Raw genomic sequence first — 23,272 nt, 5'->3', positions numbered from 1 at the left:
CACTGGGGAGCCAGAAAGAATTGGCTAGACTCTCAGAGACCCCAGTGGTGGAGACTCCCTATCGTAAAATCTGTACAGGGAAACACAGTGGATGGAAAATGAGTTGTTAGAGATAATAAGTGGTGTGGGAAAGGGGAAATACTTCTGAAATGGCTTCTTATTTTACTTACGGGCATTTCCCACCCAAGGCTAAAGCATGTAAAACAGGCCAGAGACCCTGATGTTTCTCCATCAAGGGAATAAAAGTTTGAAGCATTTATGTTAAGTTAGCATATGGAATATCTATCTATAACTGCATTAGCTCTTCAGACAGATCCTCTTACCTCCCTAGCAGTCAGTGGACTGCTTACAAAAGCTACATTTGTGTGTGTGTGTGGGGGGGGCGGTGGCGCTCAGATTGGATTTAAAAACAAGGAGGCTTAACAATACCCACTCTATATGAAATTACCACCCCATTTTAATAAGGTCCAAGATGTTTAATAGCTCACTTAAAGTCTCACAGCAAATTGAGAACAGAATAGAAACAGAAGAGTTGACTGTTTTTCTGAATTGGTCTTCTGAGAAAGGCTTGTTCATTTTCATTCTGTTTGCAGAGAAACTTCTCAGCTGCCTTCTTCACTTAGATGTTATCACTGTGCAGGGAAAATAATTTTTTTTAAAGATTTTTTTTTTTTAATTTCTTTGAGATGGAGGGAGAGAGAGGGAAAGCACAAGCAGGGGGGAGGGGCAGAGAGAAAGGGAGAAGCAGATTCCCCCTTGAGCAGGGAGCCCAAAGCGGGGCTTGATCCCAGGACCCTGAGATCATGACCTGAGCTGAAGGCAGATGCTTAATGGACTGAGCCACCCAGTGCACCAAAATAATGTTTTAAAGTGGTATAATGTATACATAAGAATAATTATTTCATCAGTTGTGCTTTAGTAACTTTCTCTTTGGCCTGCCTGGAAAAAAGTTTAGTACAGACCGAAGTTCTACAGAGTTGCTATATAGTTTGTCAGTGGAAAATACCACCCTGCCCCCACACCACTTTAACACCACCAAAAAAAATATAGAAATTTACATTTTCCTATAGGCCTCTTTTTCTTTCCCTCCTCTTTGTTGATCTTTTTAAAGATTATTTATTTATTTATTTGAGATAAATCCCGGGGGGAGGGGCAGTGGTTGTGGGGGCAGAGGGAGAAGCAGGCTTCCCACTAGGGCTTGATCCTACCCCCTGATCATGACCTGTGCTGAAGGTAAATGCCTCTCTTTGATCTTTTTAATCTGGAAAACTCGAATCCTACAATTCCCATTCTCTTGTAGGCCCGCAGTCCTTTTTGCGTGCTCCAAGATGTCCACCCTGTTGCTCTGCCATACGTAGGTCCAGCATGTCAGGACACAGGCCCCAGGCAGCAGGACAGAGGAACAATAAAAACTGCACAGTTTAGATTTCTGTTTTTTAAGGAAGATGCTTGGGAGCTGCCCTATGACATTCCTGCTGATATTCGGTCTGCTGAATTTAGCCCTAAGGCTACACCAAGCTGAAAGAGAGGCAGAGGACTGTGGTCTTTAGACTTGAAAGCCACTGGGACAGCTGAAGTTTGGATGCTCTTTCATTGCGAAGGGAGGGGAGATAGCTGTTTCTGAAAACTCCGTTAGCCGGTGACTAGCACAGTGCAGGGCACACAGTAGGATGGCAGTACATATTATTTTGATTCAGCCAAACCAAAGTGTCCTTTGGGGGTTTCTGGGACTTTCACCAGGAAGATTAGGAACAGCAGAATCTTCTGCTGGGCCTAGGGACAAGAAACCGGGAGTAGAAGCTGGTGGGAAGGATTGACGGAATTTTGCTTTCCCAGTGTGCTGTACCGTTAAGTCAGCTCGCTGGAGAAAGGAGAAATCTTTGTAATATATTCCTTCCATCTCCCAAAGTTCCATGAAAAACTGCCCAACATGGCGTCCTCCTCTCACTGCTTCTATTATCCATGTCCCATAGATGCCAAAGAAAGTCTCACATCCCCAACACTTCCTCTCTTCCCTCAAAATAGAAAAGAGACTGTCAGGAATCATTCTCATTTGGCAGTTTCCAATAGTCGCGGCATTAAGCCAGTGACATTACTGTGAGGCCCTGGGCAGGAGACTCCTCAGTGAAGTGTGTGAAGGAAGCAAGAAGTCTTGGAAGGCTTCTCATCTCCTGCTCTTCTCATCTCCTCAATCCGGTCTCCCACCTTCCTCTCCCCCATTCCTATGATACTGGTAAAGTGTTGATGTGTCGCTAGGGACCGAGCAGGTAATGGCTTACCATGTGGCTCCTCCCAGAGGGCGTACTCCTTAATGAGCAGAAGAAAACCTTTATGAGTTCAAAGATTAAAGGCTAAAATGACAGGCAGTAGGTCTCTATTTGAGGCAATAACTACATGAAGAAAGTAAGGCAGCTGGTATTCACACCCATCGTACATGGGCGTAAACTATCCAAGCCCACTAGTGGTGGAGCCAATACGGAAACCCCGAATATAGGTTGCAACCACTGGTATATTTGCTCGAAGCATGAGGTTCTAGCTTCACTCATCTTCCTTTCATTCCATGAACTCACCGATCTCCCTCAGGCTCGCATTCAGGGAAGTAACATACCACAGTCATAATAGCTAACACTTTCTGAGGGTTTGTATATGCTGGATACTCTTTATTTTTATTTTTTTATTTTTAAAGATTTTACTTACTTATTTGACAGAGAGAGAGAGGAGGAAACAGGCTTCCTGCTGAGCAGAGAGCCCAGTGTGGGGCTCAATCCCAGGACCCTGAAATCATGATCTGAGCTGAAGGCAGAGGCTTAATCCACTGAGCCACCCAGGTGCCCCTAGATACTCTTTAAAGTGCTTTATATGTACTATCTTGTACTATGTACTATCTTGTTTTGTTATCCCATGGCCCCATTTTCCAGATGAGGAAACAGGCTTACAGGAGTTTAGCAACTTAGCCAACATCACCCAGCTAGTGAATGGCAGAGCTGGAACGAGAACCCAAGCAATCTAATATGAGTCTGTGCACTTAACTATTACACTAAATTGCCACTACACTTTTTACTATTTACGGGTCATCTGGCTATGCCTTTAAACTACCATAAAGGGAAAAGTTCCATTAGCACACTAGGCAGGTCTTGGTTTTCTTCTCACTAGCCTAGATCCTAGTGAATGGAGTGATAGGAAGGACCAAGGATCCTGAATGCCATTTATGATAGCACTGCTAAGATGCCAGCCAGATAATTCTTTATTTCATTGTGCACCTACCATCTCTGTATTTGTTGAACTCCAGCAAATGCACTAGTGCTATGTAGTTATTTATTTCTGGGAAATGTTAGTCACCACATAGGGAGGGAGCTTAAACACATTATGGGTTCCCTGGACACCACTCCCCCTCACTTTATATTCACTGCTGATTCTCACTGACCAAGGGTACGATATTGAAGAAGGCGAATCACAGACACATTAGGTGAAGTAGGGGCATTGCCACAGTGGGACAAGAGGGAATTTGCATTCACTGAGTACTCACCATAGGCCAGGCACTGGGCTAGGCCTTTTTCTTAAAAAAAAAAAAATTAACTAACTAACTAACTAAATAAATAAATAAATAAAATAAGATTTTATTTATTTATTTGACAGAGAGAGAGAGAGACAGAGAGAGAGGGCAAGTAAGGGAGCAGCAGGCAGAGGGAGAAGCAGACTCCTTGCTGAGCAGGGAGCCTGATGTGGGGCTCTATCCTAGGACCCAGAGATCATGACCTGAGCCAAAAGCAGACGCTTAACTGACTGAGCCACTCAGGTGGCTCATGTGCTAGGCCTTTTTCATTTCATATCTCATTAAATCTTCAGAACAGCTCCAAGAGGCAGGCAGCTGTATCTCAGATCTGACATCTTGCACCTTTGGTCTGCTCAAGTTCTGCTAGTAAGTGCCAGAATTGGGGTCCAAGCTCAGGTCTGTCTGGCTTCCAAGTGCATGCTCTTAACTTGTCACCAACTCCCTGAAGTATAAGAAATCTTGGCTGGGCGCATCTGAGAGCACTCCTCCACCATCAATTCTGTTTTCATGGCAGCTGCAGATTATCCTGTATCTTCCCAGAGTTCCCTGGGATCTGTTTCTCTCCCTCCTGGACTCAAACTCCAGGCCTCACAGCACTGCAGACCAGTTCCTGGATGCTCCTTCCTGTTGAGTCAGAAGATCTCAGAATCTACATCCATGGGAAAGCGGGTTTATAGCTACCGGAAGTTAAACTGCATATTTACAAGCCCAGGTTTTCCTTTGGCTCTCATTCACTCTCTGTGTGACCTCAGTTGCTTAACCTCCTTATGCCTCAGTTTTCTTACCTATAAAGTGAGGAACTCCGTGCTCCCTTCTGAGGATTGTTCTGAGATACGAGCAAAAGTGTGCCTATCATGTTCTTCCCTTAGAGCCCGAGCACAGGAGCTTTTCCTTTTTCCACTGCCTATACTGGGAAAAAATGAGGACTATGATGGAAGGAAGGAATAGAAAGAAATCTGATCCATTTTTGCAGGTGATCTGGCCTTCATGTGCTGATGGGCCATATTTAAAATTAAAATCAGGGACGGGGGCACCTGGGTGGCTCAGTGGGTAAAAAGCCTCTGCCTTTGGCTCAGGTCATTATCCCAGGGTCCTGGGATCGAGCCCCGCATAGGGCTCTCTGCTCAGTGGGGAGCCTGCTTCCTCCTCTCTTTCTGCCTGCCTCTCTGCCAACTTGTGATTTCTGTCAAAATAAATAAACAAAATCTTTAAAATAAAATAAAATAAAATAGGGGCGCCTGGGTGGCTCAGTGGGTTAAGCCTCTGCCTTCGGCTCAGGTCATGATCCCAGGGGCCTGGGATCGAGTCCCGCATTGGGCTCTCTGCTCAGCAGGGAGCCTGCTTCTCCTCAACTCTCTCTCTGTCTGTCTCTCTGCCTATTTGTGATCTCTCTCTCTGTCAAATAAATAAATAAAATCTTTAAAAATAAATAAATAAAATAAAATAAAATAAAATAAAATAAAATCAGGGATGCCTGGGTGGCTCAGTTGGTTAAGCAGCTGCCTTCGGCTCAGGCCATGATCCCAGCATCCTGGGATCGAGTCCCACATCGGGCTCCTTGCTCCACAGGGAGCCTGCCTCTTCCTCTGACTCTGCCTGCCACGCTGTCTGCCTGTGCTCGCTCTCTCTCTCTCTCTCTCTGAAAAATAAATAAATAAAATCTTAAAAAAAAAATTAAAATCATGGGGCACCTGGGTGGCTCAGTGGGTTAAACCTCTGCCTTCAGCTCAGGTCATGATCGAAGGGTCCTGGGATTAAGCCCCACATTGGGCTCTCTGCTCAGCAGGGAGCCTGCTTCCTCTGTCTCTGCCTCCCTCTCCGCCTACTTGTGATCTCTCTCTCTGTCAAATAAATAAATAAAGTCTTAAAAACTTAAATTAAATTAAAATCATGGCTTCACTGTTGTCACTTATAAAAGTACAAACCCCTTCCTTAGGGCCAAAGACCAAGGCAGAGTTACATTCTGGATCAGGGTTCCTTTGGCCCTTTCCAGGCCTATTTTTAAAGCAGTGACCTTTCTTTCCTCTTCTGTTCTTCTGTTCTTTCCAAGAACAGTAAGGCTGACTCTGGAATAATTAGGAAAACATTCCAAAATTGACATATTGCCAATAGTGGAAGTTATGAAATGACTGTAAGTCCATTATAATAAAAAGTTGCATTAATAGCACATTATGTTTTGAATACTTAGAAATTGTTGGTACTTTTCCCACAACTGTCAGTCTTTCCTTTGTCAGCACTGCCAGGCTTTAAGGATGGGACAGGGAGTAAGCATGATTCATTCATTCTGCAGGATTCTCTACAAAATTCACTCTTGCCCATGAAGGGTCTGAGACTTTGATCCTTATCGTGGCTCTGTGACCTTGGTCAAGTCCTCTGAACTCTCCAAATCTTGGCTTCTTCAACTGGAAACTGGAAAGAACAACTTTGGCCATTTCGACCTCATCAGGGACTGTAAGAGGAGCAAACCAAATGCTGGGCAGGGACGTCCTTTGGAGCAGCAGAAACTAATGGAGACAATGTCAAGTTTTCAGATGATGATACAAGAACGTGGGTCTGAAGTGAAATGAAAGAAAAAATGAGAAACAAAGACGAAGATGTCAAAAGGAGTAACAGTGTTCCTTGCTTTGCCATTTGTTAGCTGAGTGATCTGGGGGGAGGCACTTAACCTCTCTGGGTCACGGTTTCTTCATCTGTAAAATGGGGATTATATGAATAGCTGTTCTTCCTATTACATGTGACTATTTTATCAAATGGGATAGTGGGTGTGAAAATGTTACCTGAATAGGAAAAGACCAACTGTTAATTATTATTAATACTACTGATAGTAATGCCTAATGAAGTACCTGTTAAATAGAACAGTATTATTCTAGGGTTGTGACTAGTTCCCACATTGGGAAATTAAATCAATCCTTTGAGATTACAGGTCATGACCTGCTAGCTTCCACAGGAGGGTGCTGAATCCTGGGAGCAGGAGCCTGGCCTCTGGCCTCACACTACTGGGATTCAAATATCACTTCTGCCACTAACAGGCCATGTGATCTTGAGTAAGTATTTAACCCATCTTTGACTTGGTTTCTCCATTTATCTCATGGAGCTATAAGAATTAAGTGACATAAAGCAGGTAAAGCATTTAGAATAGCACTCCATTCCCAGAAGATATTTATAGCTACCTTTACTGGGTATTTTTGGTAGCACCTTGGCCTCATGCTGCCTAACTTGTAACATTAGCTATAAATTTATCTTCGTAAATAGGATCCCAAAATATGTCTGATACTAGGAATGTGTGACTGAATGCGAAAACATCTGTATCTATACCTATGAGTCTCAGGCCTTTTGGCTGCTTGCTTCTAACCAGCTACCAACAAATGTCTAAATCACCATCTTGAGAAATCCACAAAGAAAATACTTGTGTATTTCAAGCTGGTACTGGGTCCCTTGGGTCCTTGCCCATTGTCCTTGAGGGAGCCCAGAGAAAATCTATTTCTGTGCCTCAATTTCCTCATTCCCAGTTGCTCCCAAGGCCCATTTTTCCATTTGATCTGTCCTCTAGAAGGATGCACACCCAGACATGGAGGGCTCCTCTTCTCCACTCTGTGGCCATCGAACCAATGACATGTCAGGGCCTCTGACTCCCTTTTGTGAGAGAATCTCTGAGTAGGGCAGGTTTGCCATTCTACTCCAGCTGCTGCCATCACAGAGCAGTTTCTGAATCTGCCACCAAGTGAGGCATGTGCTTAGGCAGTGGATGAATGAGAAGATGAGGGAGGTGCTAAATTAGATGATGACATCATTAAGTGATAGTGACATCATTAGGTAATAAGCTAGTGCACAAAGAAATACATGGAGGGGATAAAATAGAAAGAATAAGAATGAATAAACAGGGGCACCTGGGTGGCTCAGTGGGTTAAAGCCTCTGCCTTCGGCCCAGGTCATGATCCCAGGGTCCTGGGATCGAGCCCCACATCTGGCTCTCTGATCAGCAGGGAGTCTGCTTCCCTTCCTCTCTCTCTGCCTGCCTCTCTGCCTACTTGTGACCTCTGTCTGTCAAATAAATAAAGAAAATCTTTAAAAAAAATGAATAAACAGAGGCATAAAGTTTGGTGCAGAGGCAAACGAACATTCTAGGCGTAGTGGAGAATATGGGAACTTGGAAACTAGGAAGACGCAATCCACAGGACAGCAGTTCTTTAACTGGAGTGTACACCAAAATCACAATGAGGGCCTGTGGAAACACATTGCTGGTTCCCCCTCCAGAGTTCCTAATTCAATAAGACTAAAGTGGGACTTGAGAATTTACATTTCTAACAAATTCCCAGGTGATACAGGGACCACACTTCAAGAAACACGACCAAAGGGAACGGGAAAATTTACTGTGTAGTTTATCAATGGGCCTCAGAACTAAGTGAGGCTCAAAACAGAAGCGTTTAAGGGCAGCTCTTTGATAGAATTGTTCAAGGGGCTCCTCAGAGCCTGGGTTTCGTGCCCACGACAAACAGAGTCGATGTATTGGGGCGTCATTAATCATAATGGCTGACCACGGGAATGTGTAAGGCATCTCCACTCACAGGACCTGCCTTCTACAGGCCTCAACAGGTTGAGGGCGGGATTCCACTCCCCACCTCAAGGGAGGAAGCAGGGTCGCGTATTAAGAGAGCTTGCTACCTCCAACTTTTCACCTGGGTAGTGTAGATGACCTGTCCCTAGGGGCCTAGGCCGAACTGCCACCCATCCTTCCCGGGGTCCAGCTCAGAAGGCCGGCGCTTAGGGTGACGTTAGGCTGCCCTGGGGGAGGAGGATGGAGGGTTTGGGCTGTTGCCCCCGGGCAGAGTCGAGGGATCCCAGTCAGCGAGGATGCTGGGACTCACCGCAACTTCCGCCTCTGGCGGTCGGCAGTGGGGGGCGCACCAAGACAGCAATTCGGGAGCTGCGCTTTGTCACCGTTGCAGTAAAGGGAAGGAGGGGAGGAGGGCGCAGAAAGGGGCCGCTGAGACTGGACTGGGCCGTCGACCCACTTTGAGGCCAGAAAGGGGCTCTCAGAGGGCTCCAGACCGCGCCTGGCATGGCCTTGTAGGGGAGCGGAAGGGATTGGGATTCGTCCGGAGCCCAACTGGGCGGGTGATACCCTGTTTTCTGGGCCGACATCCGTCCTGCTCTCCCTTCACTACGAGCTCTTCATAGCCGGTACCCCACCCTCCGAAACTCACTGCCGCGGGCGCGTGCGCACGTCCCTCACTCAAGACCCAGCTTCTGAGACGGGAACGCAGTCCCTCCACGCCGCGGCGCCCTCCGGCTCTTCCCGTTTTTTTAGCCACCTTTCCCCACCCTTTGCGCCCCGCTCCTCTGAGACTTACGGTAACAGCCCCAGCGGCTCCGGCCGACGCTCAGCTGCCGCAGGGGCCGCAGGCGCAGGCACCATCCACCTGAGAAGGGTGGCCCCTGCCTGCGTCTTTCAGTCACAGCCCAGGCACCTCGGTTCTCTGTCTGCGCTGTTAGGGAACGGAATCCTCGGCCCTGGGCGCGCAGCGCTAACAGCAGAGAGAATCTGGCTTTTGCAGGCCGGACGACTCGTGTTAAAATCCTGGCTCGGCCACTCCCCAGTTGTGTGACCCCGGGCTAGTTGCTCAACGTAGGAGTCAGTTTCGCCGCTGCACAGCGCGAGGAACTCGACCCCATCGGGGCTCTGAGAAGCTCAGTGGGAGGAATGGGACTAGTCCGGGTCAGGAGAGGGCTCTGTAAAAATCAGTCCCTAGAACTCACACAAGGGTTTTTCCATTTCGCTGGAGAGCGAGGCTTAGCCCGCCCAACCGGTTGGACTTCCTCGCCTAGGGGCGGTTCTCCTACCCTCACGCGGGGAGACAGACTCCTCCATTTGCAGGCCGGCGCCACCGCGTCTCCTGGCCCGAGTGGGGAGAGAGAGGAAGGGGGTGCTGCCTACTCCTTGGCCCGGGAACCAGGAGACACAGACAGACGTTCAGTGGGCACACAAACACTCACAGAAAGAAACTCGCACCTGGGAGGGAACATTTAGGGCCACTTAGGGCTAGTTGAGTCGTAGAAGAGAGCTCCCTTTGAGTAATGACTCCACCCAGATAGGGGTTCTGGACCCCCGGTTGAGTTTGGACAACCCTGACCCCGCCACAGTAGGCCGGTTCCCTCTTCCTGAGCAGGGCTGAGAGTGGGGAGCACCCTATTGGGAAGGAGGCATGGCTTTGTCTCATTCCGCCTTTGGGCAGTCCAGGGCTTGGAAAGGGTTTGTGCCTGGACAAAATCTATTAGGAACCACAAAAACCAAAAACCTGCTGATGCCCTGTCCCTTCCCACGGTGTACAGGATTCCTGATCATAACTGCCCAGTTCCCTGCACTGCTTTTCCCTGTTATCCTTAGGCCAAACTAAGCTGCGCCTCTTAGAGAAGCCCCAGCCTGGCGGTTTTCTCTCCCAGCATGCACCTCCAGGGCCAAGGTTTTGAATGGAGGCAGGTGTAGAACCTGAAGAATAAGCTCCCGCCAAGGTGCAGGGCAGGGCAGCCTGGCCATGCCCTCAGGTTTTGTCTCTTGGGCCAATAAACCCTGGACAGTTTGCAGAAGGCAGCTGCTTCAACGGGGAAAACATCCTGGTAAAGCCACACCCCCTATCCAAGTGATCTGGCAATTGTGTCTGGGATTTGGTGGTTGGGATAGGGCTATAGCAGGTAAAGGAGTCTCTTCAGTGCCTCTGTGCGCTTTTCTGAGGGAGAGGTTTGCCAGACACGTGAAGGGGCCATGACTCCCGAGAGGTTAAAGCGGGCAAGGAGGACTCTAGTGAGTTTTGTCCCTTTCGGGACAGATGCTCAGGGCCTCAGTGGATTGTTATGATTATAAAGGGACTGGACTTTGTCTCTTAGGGCCTCCAGAATCACTTGCTGCAGTTAACTTCCTGATATTTTGGAACTCACACCTGAGAACTCTCCTCCTCCTGCTCAGGAAGGAGAGTTAGGCTCTCCTACCCCAACTCCCTAAGGATGGCTCCAGCCTCCGCACAGGTCCCTCTGCACAATCCCTAGCCTCTGATCCCTGTCTTAAAAGGCAAGACCTGGAGGCCTTCTCCAGGATACATTTCCAAATGGTTTGGACCATTGTTTTCTTTACTCTTCATGCTCAGAGTGAGTGATGAGAGGTTAATCATACCCCTCTACTCACTCTTCTCCCAATCCCAGTGAATTCATTGGGAGGGAGGAGGAGGAGAAACGGCCTTGGCAAAAACCACAAGTGGAGTTTTTTGAAAAGAAAGACTCAGAATGCAATGCTTGGCATTTCCTAGTAAATCCAGTTGGGAGTGTGGACTTGAAGCTAGAAGGATAAGGTTTTAGGCCTTACTCTGTCATTTACATGTGAGCCTTTTCTCAATGCTTCAGAATACTCAGCTACAAAATAAGGATGATTTATTCATTCTTCAGGCCTGTTGTGAGGATGGAAAGAGCTAATATAGCTGAGATGCTTAGAACAGTGATTACGCTTATCAAGTGGGGTCCCCAGATTTCTAGATAGGGTTTCTCTTTGCCCTCCTGGGAAATCATGGATGAAGCAGAGTGAGAACAGTCCAGCGACATGGGCCCTGAGCCTTTTACTTCTGAGGGCAGGTAAGCAACCTCTCTGAGAGGCCCTTGGGCCCACCTAGATCCCAGAAGGGGCAGAAGGTTTGTGCAGGATTACCTTATGGAAAGTTAGGGCACTGTTGGGTGTTGAGGCACCCCTGCAGGCTGGGGGGACTCAGAAGGGACACTGGGCTATTGTCTGCCAAGACCACTGGTTGCCCTATCACTGTGGGAGAGAAGGCACTGTGGCCTGTTGAGGATTTTTAAAGGAATGTTGTGTGCACTAAATGAGAAATGAGCTTATAAATTTGAAAGCAAATTTCAGGATAGTAGTGGTGAAGGAAAAACCCATACCATCTCTGCTAGGGGAGGGAGAGGTATGCCTGGGCTTTGCTTGCTTGGGTGTTGGGGAATTGCCCCTCCACGGGAAAATGGACCCCTTTAGTTGGTGACTTGAGGCAGAAGCAGGCCTCGAGCTTGAAGAGGTCCTTGGGCCTTCAGTACTGACTGTCCTGGGTCCTCCAGCTCTGGGATGGACAAGTGTGTGTAGGAATATGGGCTGCTCGGGCAGTAGTCCGAAGCTTAGGGTGGGAAAGCCACTGGGCTTGGGCCTATAGAAACCTGGGGCTGACAGGTGTAGATGTGAGAGCCACTGCAAGATTGGCTGGCTCCAAGCACCGAAGGAGCAGAAGTCAGAAAGCATCCAGTTTCTTGTCCCAGGCTCCTGGCCCTTGGTTCTGGGAGACAGAGAAAGAAGGGGCTTTTGTCCAAATCAGAGTTCCAGAAGCTGCAGGTTCTCCCTGTAGGACAAACTGTTCTGTGGTCCCCGCTGCAGGTGAGCGTTCCAGGGACTCCCTTTATGGGGTGGGTGAGGGATTGGGGCAAGTGAATGAGGCATAATCTCCTGGCACCGGGGAAGTCCGACCTCTGGGCGTCTGAGATCGAGTGGACCTTGGTTCTGGAGGGGCACATTCCGCGGTGCTTCTGCGCTTTGGGTTCCCAGATGGGCGTTGGCAGGTGCCCGGGACAAGACAGGAACCAACCGCACAAGTCACCTCACCGCGGCGATCCCCGCCTCAGAGACCCAGCCGCGCGGGATCTTCGATGTCCACGCCGGAGACATGGCTTGGAAGATAAAGAAGGGCCCAAGATCAATATCCACGACAGTTGGGCAACGCTTATTGTTTCAAAGGAAGCTCCCTTTGTTTTTGTGCTTACCAAAGTGAGAAGCAAAAACAATTTTTCCTGATCAAAATTTTGCTGGCACCGAAGCAGACAAACCAGCTTCCGGAAACCTCTGCCCCTTCCTTACGGCCAGGAAGAGTGCTCGCCGCTGGGAGGCCCGGCATCTGTCTGATACAGATACCCAGGGCCGCAGACCGCCGCACCTAAGCGGGTCCGAAGGCCACCGAGGCATTCCCCACCCCCTGCCGTCGCTCTCCCGAGCGGGGTTTTCTTGGGAAGCCTAGCGGCTCCAGCAGATCAACGCGTCTGGTGACCCAAGCTGGGCTTCCGATTCCATTTAACACGAGCCGCGCATCTTATCTCCGCGTTTCCTCCCCGGGGGTCTCCCCCTCCCGCCCCCGGCCGAGCCCGGGCGGAAGCCGAGCCTTGAGCTTTTGAAGTCTAGAGAATTTCAATGGGCGAGGAGCCTGCTGGACCTTAACCTGTCTTCCCAGCGGGGGAGGGGACAGCAGGCCCGAGGTGGTGGGGGAAGGGGGTCCTTCCCTGCTGTGGGAGGTGAGAAGCAGTGGGATCCCAGGCCTCACCCCGTTTAGGCTGCCAACACCCCCTCTCCGCTTTTATGGGGTTTCCCAGGCCTCTGCCGGCGGCGGACTTCATTCTCTCTGCAAATTTACCTTCCTTCTGGAACATTGTCATCCGGAATAACCGTCTTGATACAGTGATAACCACGCTGCTAAAATAGCCTTCCCCCTCCCCCCCACTAAAAAAAAGGCTAAACAGAAATAGTGTTCTAATTCAGTACCCCACCCCCGCCGCCGCCCGTTTTCTTCTTATAAAAAATCCGACCTCTCTTCCTCTGACGTTGACGAAACGATGCTTTTGGAAGAAGTGATATTTCGCTAAACATTTTTGTTTCCCCCCCTGTGCCAGAGGGCGCAATAAGCCCCCAGAGACTGGGGGATTGAGGCGGCTTTGAAAGCGCGGAGGCAGAAGCGGGGAGAGGGTTGGGGCGGAGGGGGCGTCCCTGCAGCTTTAGATCCGAAGCCTAGACGAGGCAGCCCCCCTCCCGGAGAGGCTGAGCCCCCGCTGGAGTCTCCTTCCAAGGAGGCCCCGCTTGGGTGGGCCGGACCCAGGAAGGAGACGCAAGTGGTACCTCTTGATCTCTCAATCCTACTCGGCTTTCATCTGGCAGGGAAAACCCAGAGGAAAAGAGGATCAAACGCCGAGCACTCCCATTGAATGCAAAGCTGGGGGCGGGGCGGGGAGCCGGGAGTCCCTCTGCGGACCTGGCCCCAAGAAGGTGAGCGCAGCGGGGGCGGCTGTGAGAAGGCGGCAGGCTCGCTGGGGGAGCAGAGGGCGGGGGAGACCCAGGCTTGGTGCCCGGAAGGGCCCAACTGAGGTCGCTAGAACACAGGCGCGGCGGCCTCGACTTTGACAGGAAGGAGAGAGCAAGCAAGGTGCTCCCTCAGGCTCTGGCTGCTGGTTAGGAAGGGCGAGGCGTGTGACAGCATCCTAGGACAACTCTGCAACGCAGCAAAAGCCTCTAGGATTTGATCCCCTCCACTTCCAGTCGCTCCTTTCTCCTTTACAATAGTCCCTAGCAGTTTTGAACTAGCTGTGCTCAGCAGATGGTGTCTTTGGGAGTCCCAGGGAGTGGAGATGTTTCTGCCCACGTTGACCTTCCGGATCCTTCTGTCCCCCACCCCAGGCGAGGTTAACGAGCGCCTTCTGATTGAATAGGGGAAGTGGACAGCTGGAGTGAGAACTTTTGTCTTGCTTGAATCCCTTGCTTGGTCCACCACCCCCAAAGCCCACAGATGGGAAAACTGAGGCAGGAGGAGAGAAAAGAGTAGAGAAAGAGAAAGGAGGAGAACAGAGAAAGAGATAGAAGAAGATTAAAAAAAAAAAAAAGATGGTGATACACTTTCCTTTAGAATCTCAGAAATTGGGGCTTTGGAGGGGTGGAGTACCAGGGCAGCCCTGGCCCCTGGGAACTAGGAGCTCCGAGGAGGGGCAGAGTAAGGCCCGTTTTAGGGGTAGCACAGCAGAGAAGGAACCTCTCTTCTGCCTTTAGCAAAGTGGAGAGAGACCTTGCTGCCCCACTTGGCAGAGTTGGGAAGGCGTCTGTTTTCTAATAGGTTCTATGTACCTTTCCTGGAAGAAGACCTGAGAAGGAGCGTGGGGCTGCTCCCAAAGATATCTGGCACTACGGACTCCCCCAGCCTTGTCTTGAAGACTCCCCTTCTGTCCTCAGAGATTTTTGAACGTCCCTAGTCACGAGCTATTTCAGGGCATTTTCGCTGACTTCTCTCTCTTCACCGCCAGGACCCCTGAAGCATGTGGGCAGGATCTGGGGGAGAGCCGTGTGAGCCAAAGCTCTGCGAGCCCCAGTGCCCTGTGCTGGAGCACTCTCAACTGCTGTGCCCAGTCTCTGGGTGGGAACAGCACCTTTTCCCAGCTAGGAGCCTCTGGTCCTGCCTCGTAGGGGCTGCATTTCTCAGTCTCTCTTCACTCGCAAAACCTGTTTCCAGAGGAATTCGTTGCCTCTGAACGAATACCTTAAAATACGGGCAAGAAAAAGAAAAAAAAAAGGCCACTCTTAGAACCTCTCCCCACCCTACATACCTGAAGTGCAGGCGAGGCCCAGGCAAATGGGAAAACGATTTCTTCTACGAATAGCCACCTGGAGGTCAAGCCGAGCTGTGGAGAGCTTAAGGCCACCTAGATGGGGAATGAGAATAAGAAAAAAAAAAAAAAAATCAACATTTGGAGTCAGCCGCCAAGACAGGTCCTTAAAGAGAAGATATTAAGACATTTATCTCCTGCCCCTTGGGAAAGAAAAATCACCAAGTTCTCTTGGTTTCCAGGAGGAAGGAGGCATCTGGGGGTAGAGGGTAGGAAGAAGATCCCCCAGGCTCAAGCTCTCCAGACCACTGGGGGGTGGGAAGAGGGAATATGTTTTTCAGTAGCTTGTAAAAAGACTTTGGAGCCCCTAGGATGTTAGCTCTCCAGGACAGACAGTTGTAATAATGACGAGAGAAGCGAGGCTTGTGAGTCGACCTTCACACTTTTAAAATGCAGTTATGGATTTTCTCATCAGTGTTAGATCAAGGCACCAAGTTAAGAAAACAAAAGCCAAAACAACAATCCGAAAAAAAAAAAAAAATCCCACAGTCAGAAGCTTATTCAATTACCGAGTCCCGCAGCTCCTGCGGAACTCGCCGCGCGCCTTAAGCTCTCTTTTTCTTTTTGCGGAATTCCATTTGCATGCCCTCTGCCTGGGTGTCTCCCTGTCTCAGTGTGTGTGCCTCTCTGTCTGTTTTCACACTCTCCTCCCCATTCGAGCGAGGCCCACACCTGGCGCATCACTGCCGAGCCATTAGCTGCGGGTCTCCTTTCATCTTCGCTGTGGCAGACGTTTCTATTTATCCACTTGCGCTCGCCCAGTGGCGTCACCAGCGGTACTGTAATGACGATTGCAGCAGGAGGATGACAGCTTAGAAAGAAGAGGGCAATGGGGCTTCCTCCCAGAGGCGGTACGGCACAGAGGAGCGCTCGCATCACAAGGTGACCCCAGCTCCCCACCGCCACCACCGCCGTCACCGTCGACATCGCGCTCCGGCCGCTCCGCGCCCGCCCAGTCGCCTGGTCTCTCTTTCTCCCTCCCGCAGCCAAGATCTGTCGGACCGCTGGGGACCCGGGGAGACGGGGGCTAGGAGTCATTTGGGGCTTCCTCCCTCCCCCCTCCGGCGAGCCCCGGGATGGAGAGCCGAAAGGACATGGTTATGTTTCTGGACGCGGGTCAGCTTGGTACTCTGGTTGGCAAGAGGGTCTCCAATTTGTCCGAAGCCGTGGGCAGCCCGCTGCCTGAGCCGCCGGAGAAGACGGTGACCCGTGGTTGCCTGAGCCCGCGGGCCGGCCCTCCGGCCGTCCGGGAGCGCGGCGGGGGAGGCCTAGAGGAGGAGCCGGTCGACGGACTAGCAAGCAGCGCCGCGGGGCCGGGCGCCGAGCCGCGGGCAGCCGGGGCTGCGGTGCTCGGCCCCGGACCTCCGGCCCCTTCCGCCGACAGCCTCTCGGGTCAGGGGCAACCTAGCAGCTCGGACACCGAGTCGGATTTCTATGAAGAAATCGAGGTGAGCTGCACCCCGGACTGCGCCACGGGGAACGCCGAGTACCAGCACAGCAAAGGTAGCCACCGCGCCCCTTCTCTCCCCGGGCCTCCCACCGCGCCCACCTTGCACTTCAGCTCTGGAGGGGAGGAAGACCCTCCTTTTCCCCAGGGCAGGGTGGCTGGGGGGACCCACCTGAGAAACTCTCCCCTGATATCTGAGCCCTGGCGGGGGTCTCCTTCTGTGCTCTGGCATTGGCGGGACCAGGGTGACAGCTGTGCTTTGCGGGAGGAGGGAGACGCAAGCCCTGGGCTTGAGGGGGATTCAAAGTGCACCCTAACCCCCCAGAGTTTTGTGGCACTGCTTCAACTGCTCCGAGAAGACACTTTCCCCAGAGTGGGCGAGATCAAACGCAGGTCGGGGCAGTTTGTGGCTGGAGGGGTGTAAGGCGCAACCAGGCGTGGAAGCCGGGAGTCCATAAAGGACCGTAAAATCCCGGTGGACTCGGGCTGCCTGGGTGCTGCAGCCCTCCGACCAGTTTGCACGTCGGTCAGAGGTCCAAATTACCTTGTCACTTCCCGGGCTCGGTGGCGCCAGGTCGGAAATGGTCCCAATGATCTAATTGCCTTTGGTCTCCGGTTGCATTTGAAAAGGCAGAGCTCTGGCCCTCCCCCCCTTCCCCTTTCCTCCCTAGTCCCACTTCTCCACCCAAAGGAAAAGGAGCTGCAGGGGGCAGGAGCCCCACCCTTCTTTGAGTTAGACCCAAAAGGAGGGGTACTGTCACACTGTTTTAACTGAAGAACCCCTTCCTGACAGGGGGAGGGGGGGCTAGTTTGTGGGGGAGGTGGCCAGGCAGGGAAGTCTCCCAGAGAGAGCTGGAAAGCTAGTAGGAGGGAGAGCCTACCAGGAGACACTCCTCGCCAAAGCTGTGGGGGTGGATGGGAAGACCCTGGTATGGAAGAAAAACCACCCCCTCACCTTGGCAGTCAACACCTGGCTGTGCACCCACATCCACTCATTACCCTCTTGTCTATTCAACCCAGATTCCCTAAACTCAAATATACCAAGGTAATATGATATTCATGCACACATTCCTATGCCGTCTCTACAACACATGCAACCTAGTACACATTCCTACACCTGCACTGGCAGCTTGGCACACACAAAAGCAAGGACTCAGTCTGTGTGCAGCATCCTACAATCCGCTGAGACCCAGAGCTCACTACACTCCAGCACAAAGGTGCATCTCAACTTGCCTGTAAGATCGCATATCCTTGTCCACTCCTGCCAAGGGTGGGCAGAAAGCTCAGAGGGGCTGCATCCAGTCTGTGGCTCAGGGCAGGTGGCTCTGGATGGCTGAGGTTTCTGTACCCAGCAGGCCTTAAGACAGAGGTCTCCCAAATAGCAGCCCAGCCTACGCTTTGTGCTCATCTGACTGATGAGCCCCTATCCCTCTCTTCCTGTGTTCTCAAAGTCCCTTGTGCCTCGATGGAGGCAGAAACTGAGGCTACAGAGAGGAGGGGGGGCCCTTTCTACCCCACCCTACACACACACCCTGGGCCTACAGCCCCACATCAGCAGTGTTTTGTGTGTCTGTTGTGTGTTCTGTGTGTGCATGTGTTCTGGGCTCCCTATGCAGGGCCCAGCTCAGAGGCACTGGCCGGCAGTCCCAACAGCGGCAGCGAGGCCCCCAAGAGCAACAGCAGCGGCAGCTCACAGGGCACCCTGGCCTGCAGCGCCAGTGACCAGATGCGCCGCTACCGCACCGCCTTCACCCGGGAGCAGATTGCCCGGCTGGAGAAGGAGTTCTACAGGGAGAACTATGTGTCCAGGCCGCGGAGATGCGAGCTGGCCGCCGCCCTAAACCTGCCGGAAACCACCATCAAGGTATGAGCTCTGGCGACAGGGAGAAAGGGTGTGCAGGAATACCTACTGTCCCGTCCCTGAGTCCCGAGCCAAGAATCAGGGCCTGGGGTCTCCCTGCCCACGTGGTTACTCAGCTGGGGGTGTCCAGGCCGGTGCGGGCGCCAGGTGTGTGCAAATTTACCTTCCCGATAGTCCCTAGGCGGGAACTGCTGGCGTGCGGTTGACTCTGTCCCTTTTCTAGCCAAATAAACAGTGGGTGCCTTTACCGAGAGAGAGAGAGATATAGAGACTGACTGGAAGAGACTGGAAGAGGTGTTTCTGGGGAACCGCTGCCTGCCGCCTCAGACCCGCAGGCTCCTTAGTCTATCCCACTATCAGCACGCCCACGCCGGGCTCTGGCACCCCAGGGGTCCTGGCCGCGTGGCAGAGGGAAGGAGGGACACAGATTGAAGCCACTCCCTGAACCTCCCATAAGGGATTCCAGGAGGAGGTGGTGGTGGTGGGATCTGCACCCCCACAGCCGGCTCTTCCCTGCGCGCCCGGCATCCGTCCCCTGCAGTTGGGCAGGACTTCTGGGCTCTGCGCCCCCGGGCCGCGTGCAGCCGCCGAACCCGCTCCTCTCCCGCCAGGTGTGGTTCCAGAACCGGCGCATGAAGGACAAACGGCAGCGGCTGGCCATGACGTGGCCGCACCCGGCCGACCCCGCCTTCTACACGTACATGATGAGCCACGCGGCGGCCGCGGGCGGCCTGCCCTATCCCTTCCCGTCGCACCTGCCCCTGCCCTACTACTCGCCGGTGGGCTTGGGCGCCGCGTCCGCCGCGTCCGCCGCCGCCTCGCCCTTCAGCGGCCCGCTGCGCCCGCTTGATACCTTCCGCGTGCTCTCACAGCCCTACCCGCGGCCCGAACTTCTGTGCGCCTTCCGCCACCCGCCGCTCTACCCCGGCCCGGCTCACGGACTGGGCACGGCGGCCGGCGGCCCCTGCTCCTGCCTCGCCTGCCACAGCGGCCCCGCCAACGGGCTGGCGCCCCGCGCCGCCGCCACCTCGGACTTCACCTGTGCCTCCACCTCCCGTTCGGACTCCTTCCTCACCTTCGCGCCCTCGGTGCTCAGCAAGGCCTCCTCCGTCGCGCTGGACCAGAGGGAGGAGGTGCCCCTCACCAGATAAGGGGCCGCCCGCGGGCTGCCGGCTACAGGACGCCCATGCGGGGACCCTCGCGGGGACTCAGCCAGCGCCCCTCCCCGCCTCCAGGGCACCGAGGGGGAAAGAAGAGGGCCGAAAAGGACCAGAGGGGCTGGGCCTCGGCCTCGAGGATCGGGACGCCCGGGAAGCGGCCGTGGCTTGGCCGGCGCCTTTGGGGATCAGGAGTGGGGATGGGGACGCGGGGGCTGAGAGACCTTCCTCTGGGGCGGCCTCTCTTTGCCGTTTTTCACCGGACCCATTACCCCTGACTGGAGTCAGGCCGCGGCTCCAAAGCCAAACAAATTGAGTAGCAACAGCAACTGATATCCAGCCCCTCAGTACCTCCTCCCACCCGCCACCTCACCCCTGCCTCAACCGGGGACCCCCCCCCCATCCCCAAGGCCAAGCCCAAGCACTGGAAAGGAAATAGCTGTCTCTCTGAAAAATGCTGTGTATGCAGAGCAGATAGAGATTAATCTTTGCCAGCTTTTCCAAGGCATGGCAAGGGGCTCGTGGATGGCAATGCACCAGCCATCTAAGGGGAGAGAGTAAGAGAGGTGATTTACTGTCCCGGAGGATCCTGGCCCTCCCGTGGAACCTTGGGGCTCTCTTGCCTTCCTGGAACCTCAGTTACAAATTTTCTGGTTCTGGTCTACCAGCACCTGATCTCTACTCTTTCCTAGCTTCTTGATATCTCTCTGCTTGCAACTCCGCCTCTACTACTTCCATCCCACCCCCACTTTTTGTTTAACATGGGCAGAGAGCCTGCAGAAGCCTCAGGGCCTCTTGGCAGCTCCTACCAAGTCTCTCTTCTCCCTGGGCCCAATACACACCCTGATTAGCAAGTGATGTGTGTGAGGAGGATTTTTGAATGTTGAATGTATAATAATGATCACCATGCGATGGGCCGATGGGCCGCGGAGTCCAGAGTTGAACTGTTAACAAGGCGCCCAGGGAAGAGCTTAGGGAGCGGGGACCTCATCTCCCTCCCTCAGTATCTGCCAGCAAATTAGAGGCTATTTCAAGCCTTTGCCTGTTCACCTTCTCTTCACCAAGAGCTTTCTGGCTTTCCCTTTGCAGTTGGCATTTTACATCCTTCTTCATCTCATTTTTCTCCCAAGCATCCACTGGGGCTTGGCTTTCAGATACTAGCAGAAGCCTTTGGCCCCTTCTGGGGACCTTGTCTTTCCCCTTCACCGGGGTTTACTTGGGAGCCACTCTCAAACTCTCACTCTCACACTCATTCTTGCAGCCAGTTTTTGAAGGATAGGAGAAGTGTACCCACCATAACAAGCTTCACCCTGATTGGGAGGGACTGGTTCTTCCTGTAGGGAATGAATTTGGTTTGGTTTTCCTTTGAAGTCTGAAGAATTTGCTGTTACAATTTGTTAACCATACTGCAATAAAAGCTGGATATAATTCTCCCTTCAGCATTTTAATGTCTTGGGAAGCAGGCAGTGCACTGACACTTTTCGAATTGCTAGTTCAGCCACCATCCTGAGCTTGGGTAGAGAACCAAAAGATGGAGCCACAGATGGTCTCCCAAACTTATGCTGGGCATTAGCAGGCTCCAAATGGAGATTGTACAAAAGTGGAGAAGGCAGGCTCTGAGCTGCCCTGAGGTGCATGTTCTCTTAATTCTGTGTACACCAGGGGCCTTCTTTGGCAAACTAGCCCACCTGGGGCTCAACCCTGCAATGGTTTCTTCTCCAGTTGCCCCAAGCCTTTGAGGAAAGGGGACCCTGGACTGTGATCCTGCTTCCACCTCAACCCCAGGTAGAGGGGAATGAGGCAATAGGGGCGGAGCTCCAGAACTACAGAGAGCTGGGATTGCGGGTCCAGCAGAGTCTGCACCTTAGGGTTTAGAAAGGGGAGGGAGGAGGATTCCTGGGTTGGGATGGTGGGGGGGGTGTCTGAATCATTCTCCGTCTGAAAGTCATCTCCAAGAATGGAATTCTGGCATCATCAGGGCAAGGGGACAAATGGTGCTCAAACAGCCATCTCACCCTCATCTTCTGTCCCCAAAGGAGAGCCACTGTGGCTGCCTCTGAGTCTGGAACAGGCAAGGGAGAGATGGGTGCAATGCCCAGCTGGGAGCCCGGAATTGCATGGGCTTCAACGGTCCTCTGTCACTATATATCAGTGGGCAGATGGGGAATCCTTAATTAGTTTCCATCTCTCTTCGGGGTCCAGAGAAACTCTCCTGCATACAGTGGCCCCTGTCCTTCTAAGAAATGCCTGGAGCTGAGGTTTCCAGCATCTTCCCCTCCACTCCTGCCTCCCATCTTCCCTCCCTCCCCAGCTTTTCATAGCTACCTCTGCAGCCAGGAAGCTCCCAGTGCCAAAACCAGGCAAATTTCGCGGTTACGTCGTGGCAGGCTGAGATTGCTTGCGACAGGTAAATGGGCTGCGGGTTGCCGTAATGCCAGGCGTATTTTCAGTTAATAGGGAGGGAAAATGAGGTGTCTGCAGCGATATTGGAAAGTACAAGATCGATGATCCGGCCTCGTGTCCAATCAGCAGCCTTTAATTGACTGTATTTTCTGGGTAATTGAGCCTCTCTTCCTCCAAATTGAAGTGGAAGATATAACAATACATCTTGCCAGGAGGAATTACTCATTACTTCATAATGAAATTTCCCTTTTGCCAAGGTTTGCGGTTTGGTGCTGGGCACCACTTCTCACTTTCCCTTTTCCACCCCTGCACCTAAAAACAGGTTTTTCCCACCTGCACCCAGCAACGGCACCTGGCCTAATACCTACATTTTGGCGGTAGTGGGGGAGGGTGAATGGAGAAATGATGGTAAAGAAGGCACTGCCACTCCACAGCCTCAGTCTTCTTACTTGTAAAAGAAGGCTAAACCAAGCAACTGGGCTGGCATGGTATTATTATTCTTTCAATGTTCTAAGAGCTTCTACTTAGATTTGCCCCATCTTGGTCCCATTTTGCAGGTGGTAAGACAGAGGTTCTGGGTCTCACACAGCTATTAGGGTCTTGTACAGCTATTAGGGTCCTGTGCAGCTATGAGCTTCAGGTTCCAGCTTCCCCTCCCTTCTCCTAGGCCCCTTTGGGCCCCCGAGTCCAGGGTCACCCCTTGGGAAGTCTGACACCTCACTCCTGACTCACACTTTCCCTGGGCTCCTCAACCCCATTGCAACCGGCGGCGGGGGCCTGGGAGAGCAGACCTGCCCTCAGCCACCGTCCACCCGGCTGGACAAGACCAGCCGCCCCGCAGCCGGAGTGCACGCTCAGCGCCGGCCGTCGCCGCTTGTTAGCGTGTGATTGATTGCCTTATTAAAGCGTGTTCTTGTAAGTGTGACCAAACTGATTGCATTGCATATGTTTGGGATAATGCTCATTTTAAACAACAGGATAAAGAGGATGAGCTCGGCAGAGCCTCCGAAGACAAAATGATTCCGGCCAGCAGCTCCCTAACTCTGGCATTAAATTGCCCAGTTACATAGCAAATCACTTGGTTCCTCCACCCCTTGTCCCCGTTTTTTTTTTTTTTTCTTTCCCTTCTAGCCTGCAATATGATCACATCCCCCAGTGTGGTCTGCCCCACAAATGGTTTGTCTACTAACAATATTGGCTCTGTCTTCTCAGCCGCTCTAACCCTGCACCCTCACACCTCAGACACGGAGTCCTCCTGCACCCTCTCAGGCAGAAGGTGAAGTGGTTCCGAATGCGCTCGCTCACCCTAGGCTTCCCAAAGGGTCACGGCCCTGAGGGATCGCTGCAAATGGGAGTTTAGGTCCCCCACAGCAAGTCGCGTGTCTCCCCATCCCCACCCAGCCTTTGCA

General features: G+C 52.4%; 1 protein-coding gene and 1 long non-coding RNA gene across 2 annotated transcripts; one reads left to right on the top strand and one right to left on the bottom strand.

Annotated features, from left to right (window-relative positions):
* Window positions 1–461: 461 nt before the first annotated feature.
* Window positions 462–9,337, bottom strand: LOC309845069. Its single transcript, XR_014301015.1, has 2 exons — window positions 8,905–9,337; window positions 462–632 (listed from the first exon to the last, which is right to left on the bottom strand). It is a non-coding gene; the product is annotated as an uncharacterized lncRNA (long non-coding RNA).
* Window positions 9,338–16,071: 6,734 nt separating this feature from the next.
* Window positions 16,072–19,454, top strand: EVX1 (even-skipped homeobox 1; the record flags this gene model as incomplete). The annotated part of the gene is made up of 3 exons (XM_082691727.1): window positions 16,072–16,498; window positions 18,059–18,306; window positions 18,915–19,454. 3 exons carry the CDS (start codon window positions 16,072–16,074, stop codon window positions 19,452–19,454), a joined length of 1,215 nt encoding a protein of 404 aa, XP_082547853.1.
* Window positions 19,455–23,272: the final 3,818 nt, after the last annotated feature.

Source organism: Mustela nivalis (assembly GCF_964662115.1).
Source record: "Mustela nivalis genome assembly, chromosome: 12".
NCBI lineage: Eukaryota > Metazoa > Chordata > Mammalia > Carnivora > Mustelidae > Mustela > Mustela nivalis.
Note: the sequence above shows the minus strand (reverse complement) of the source record. Positions and strands in the feature narration are given on the sequence as shown.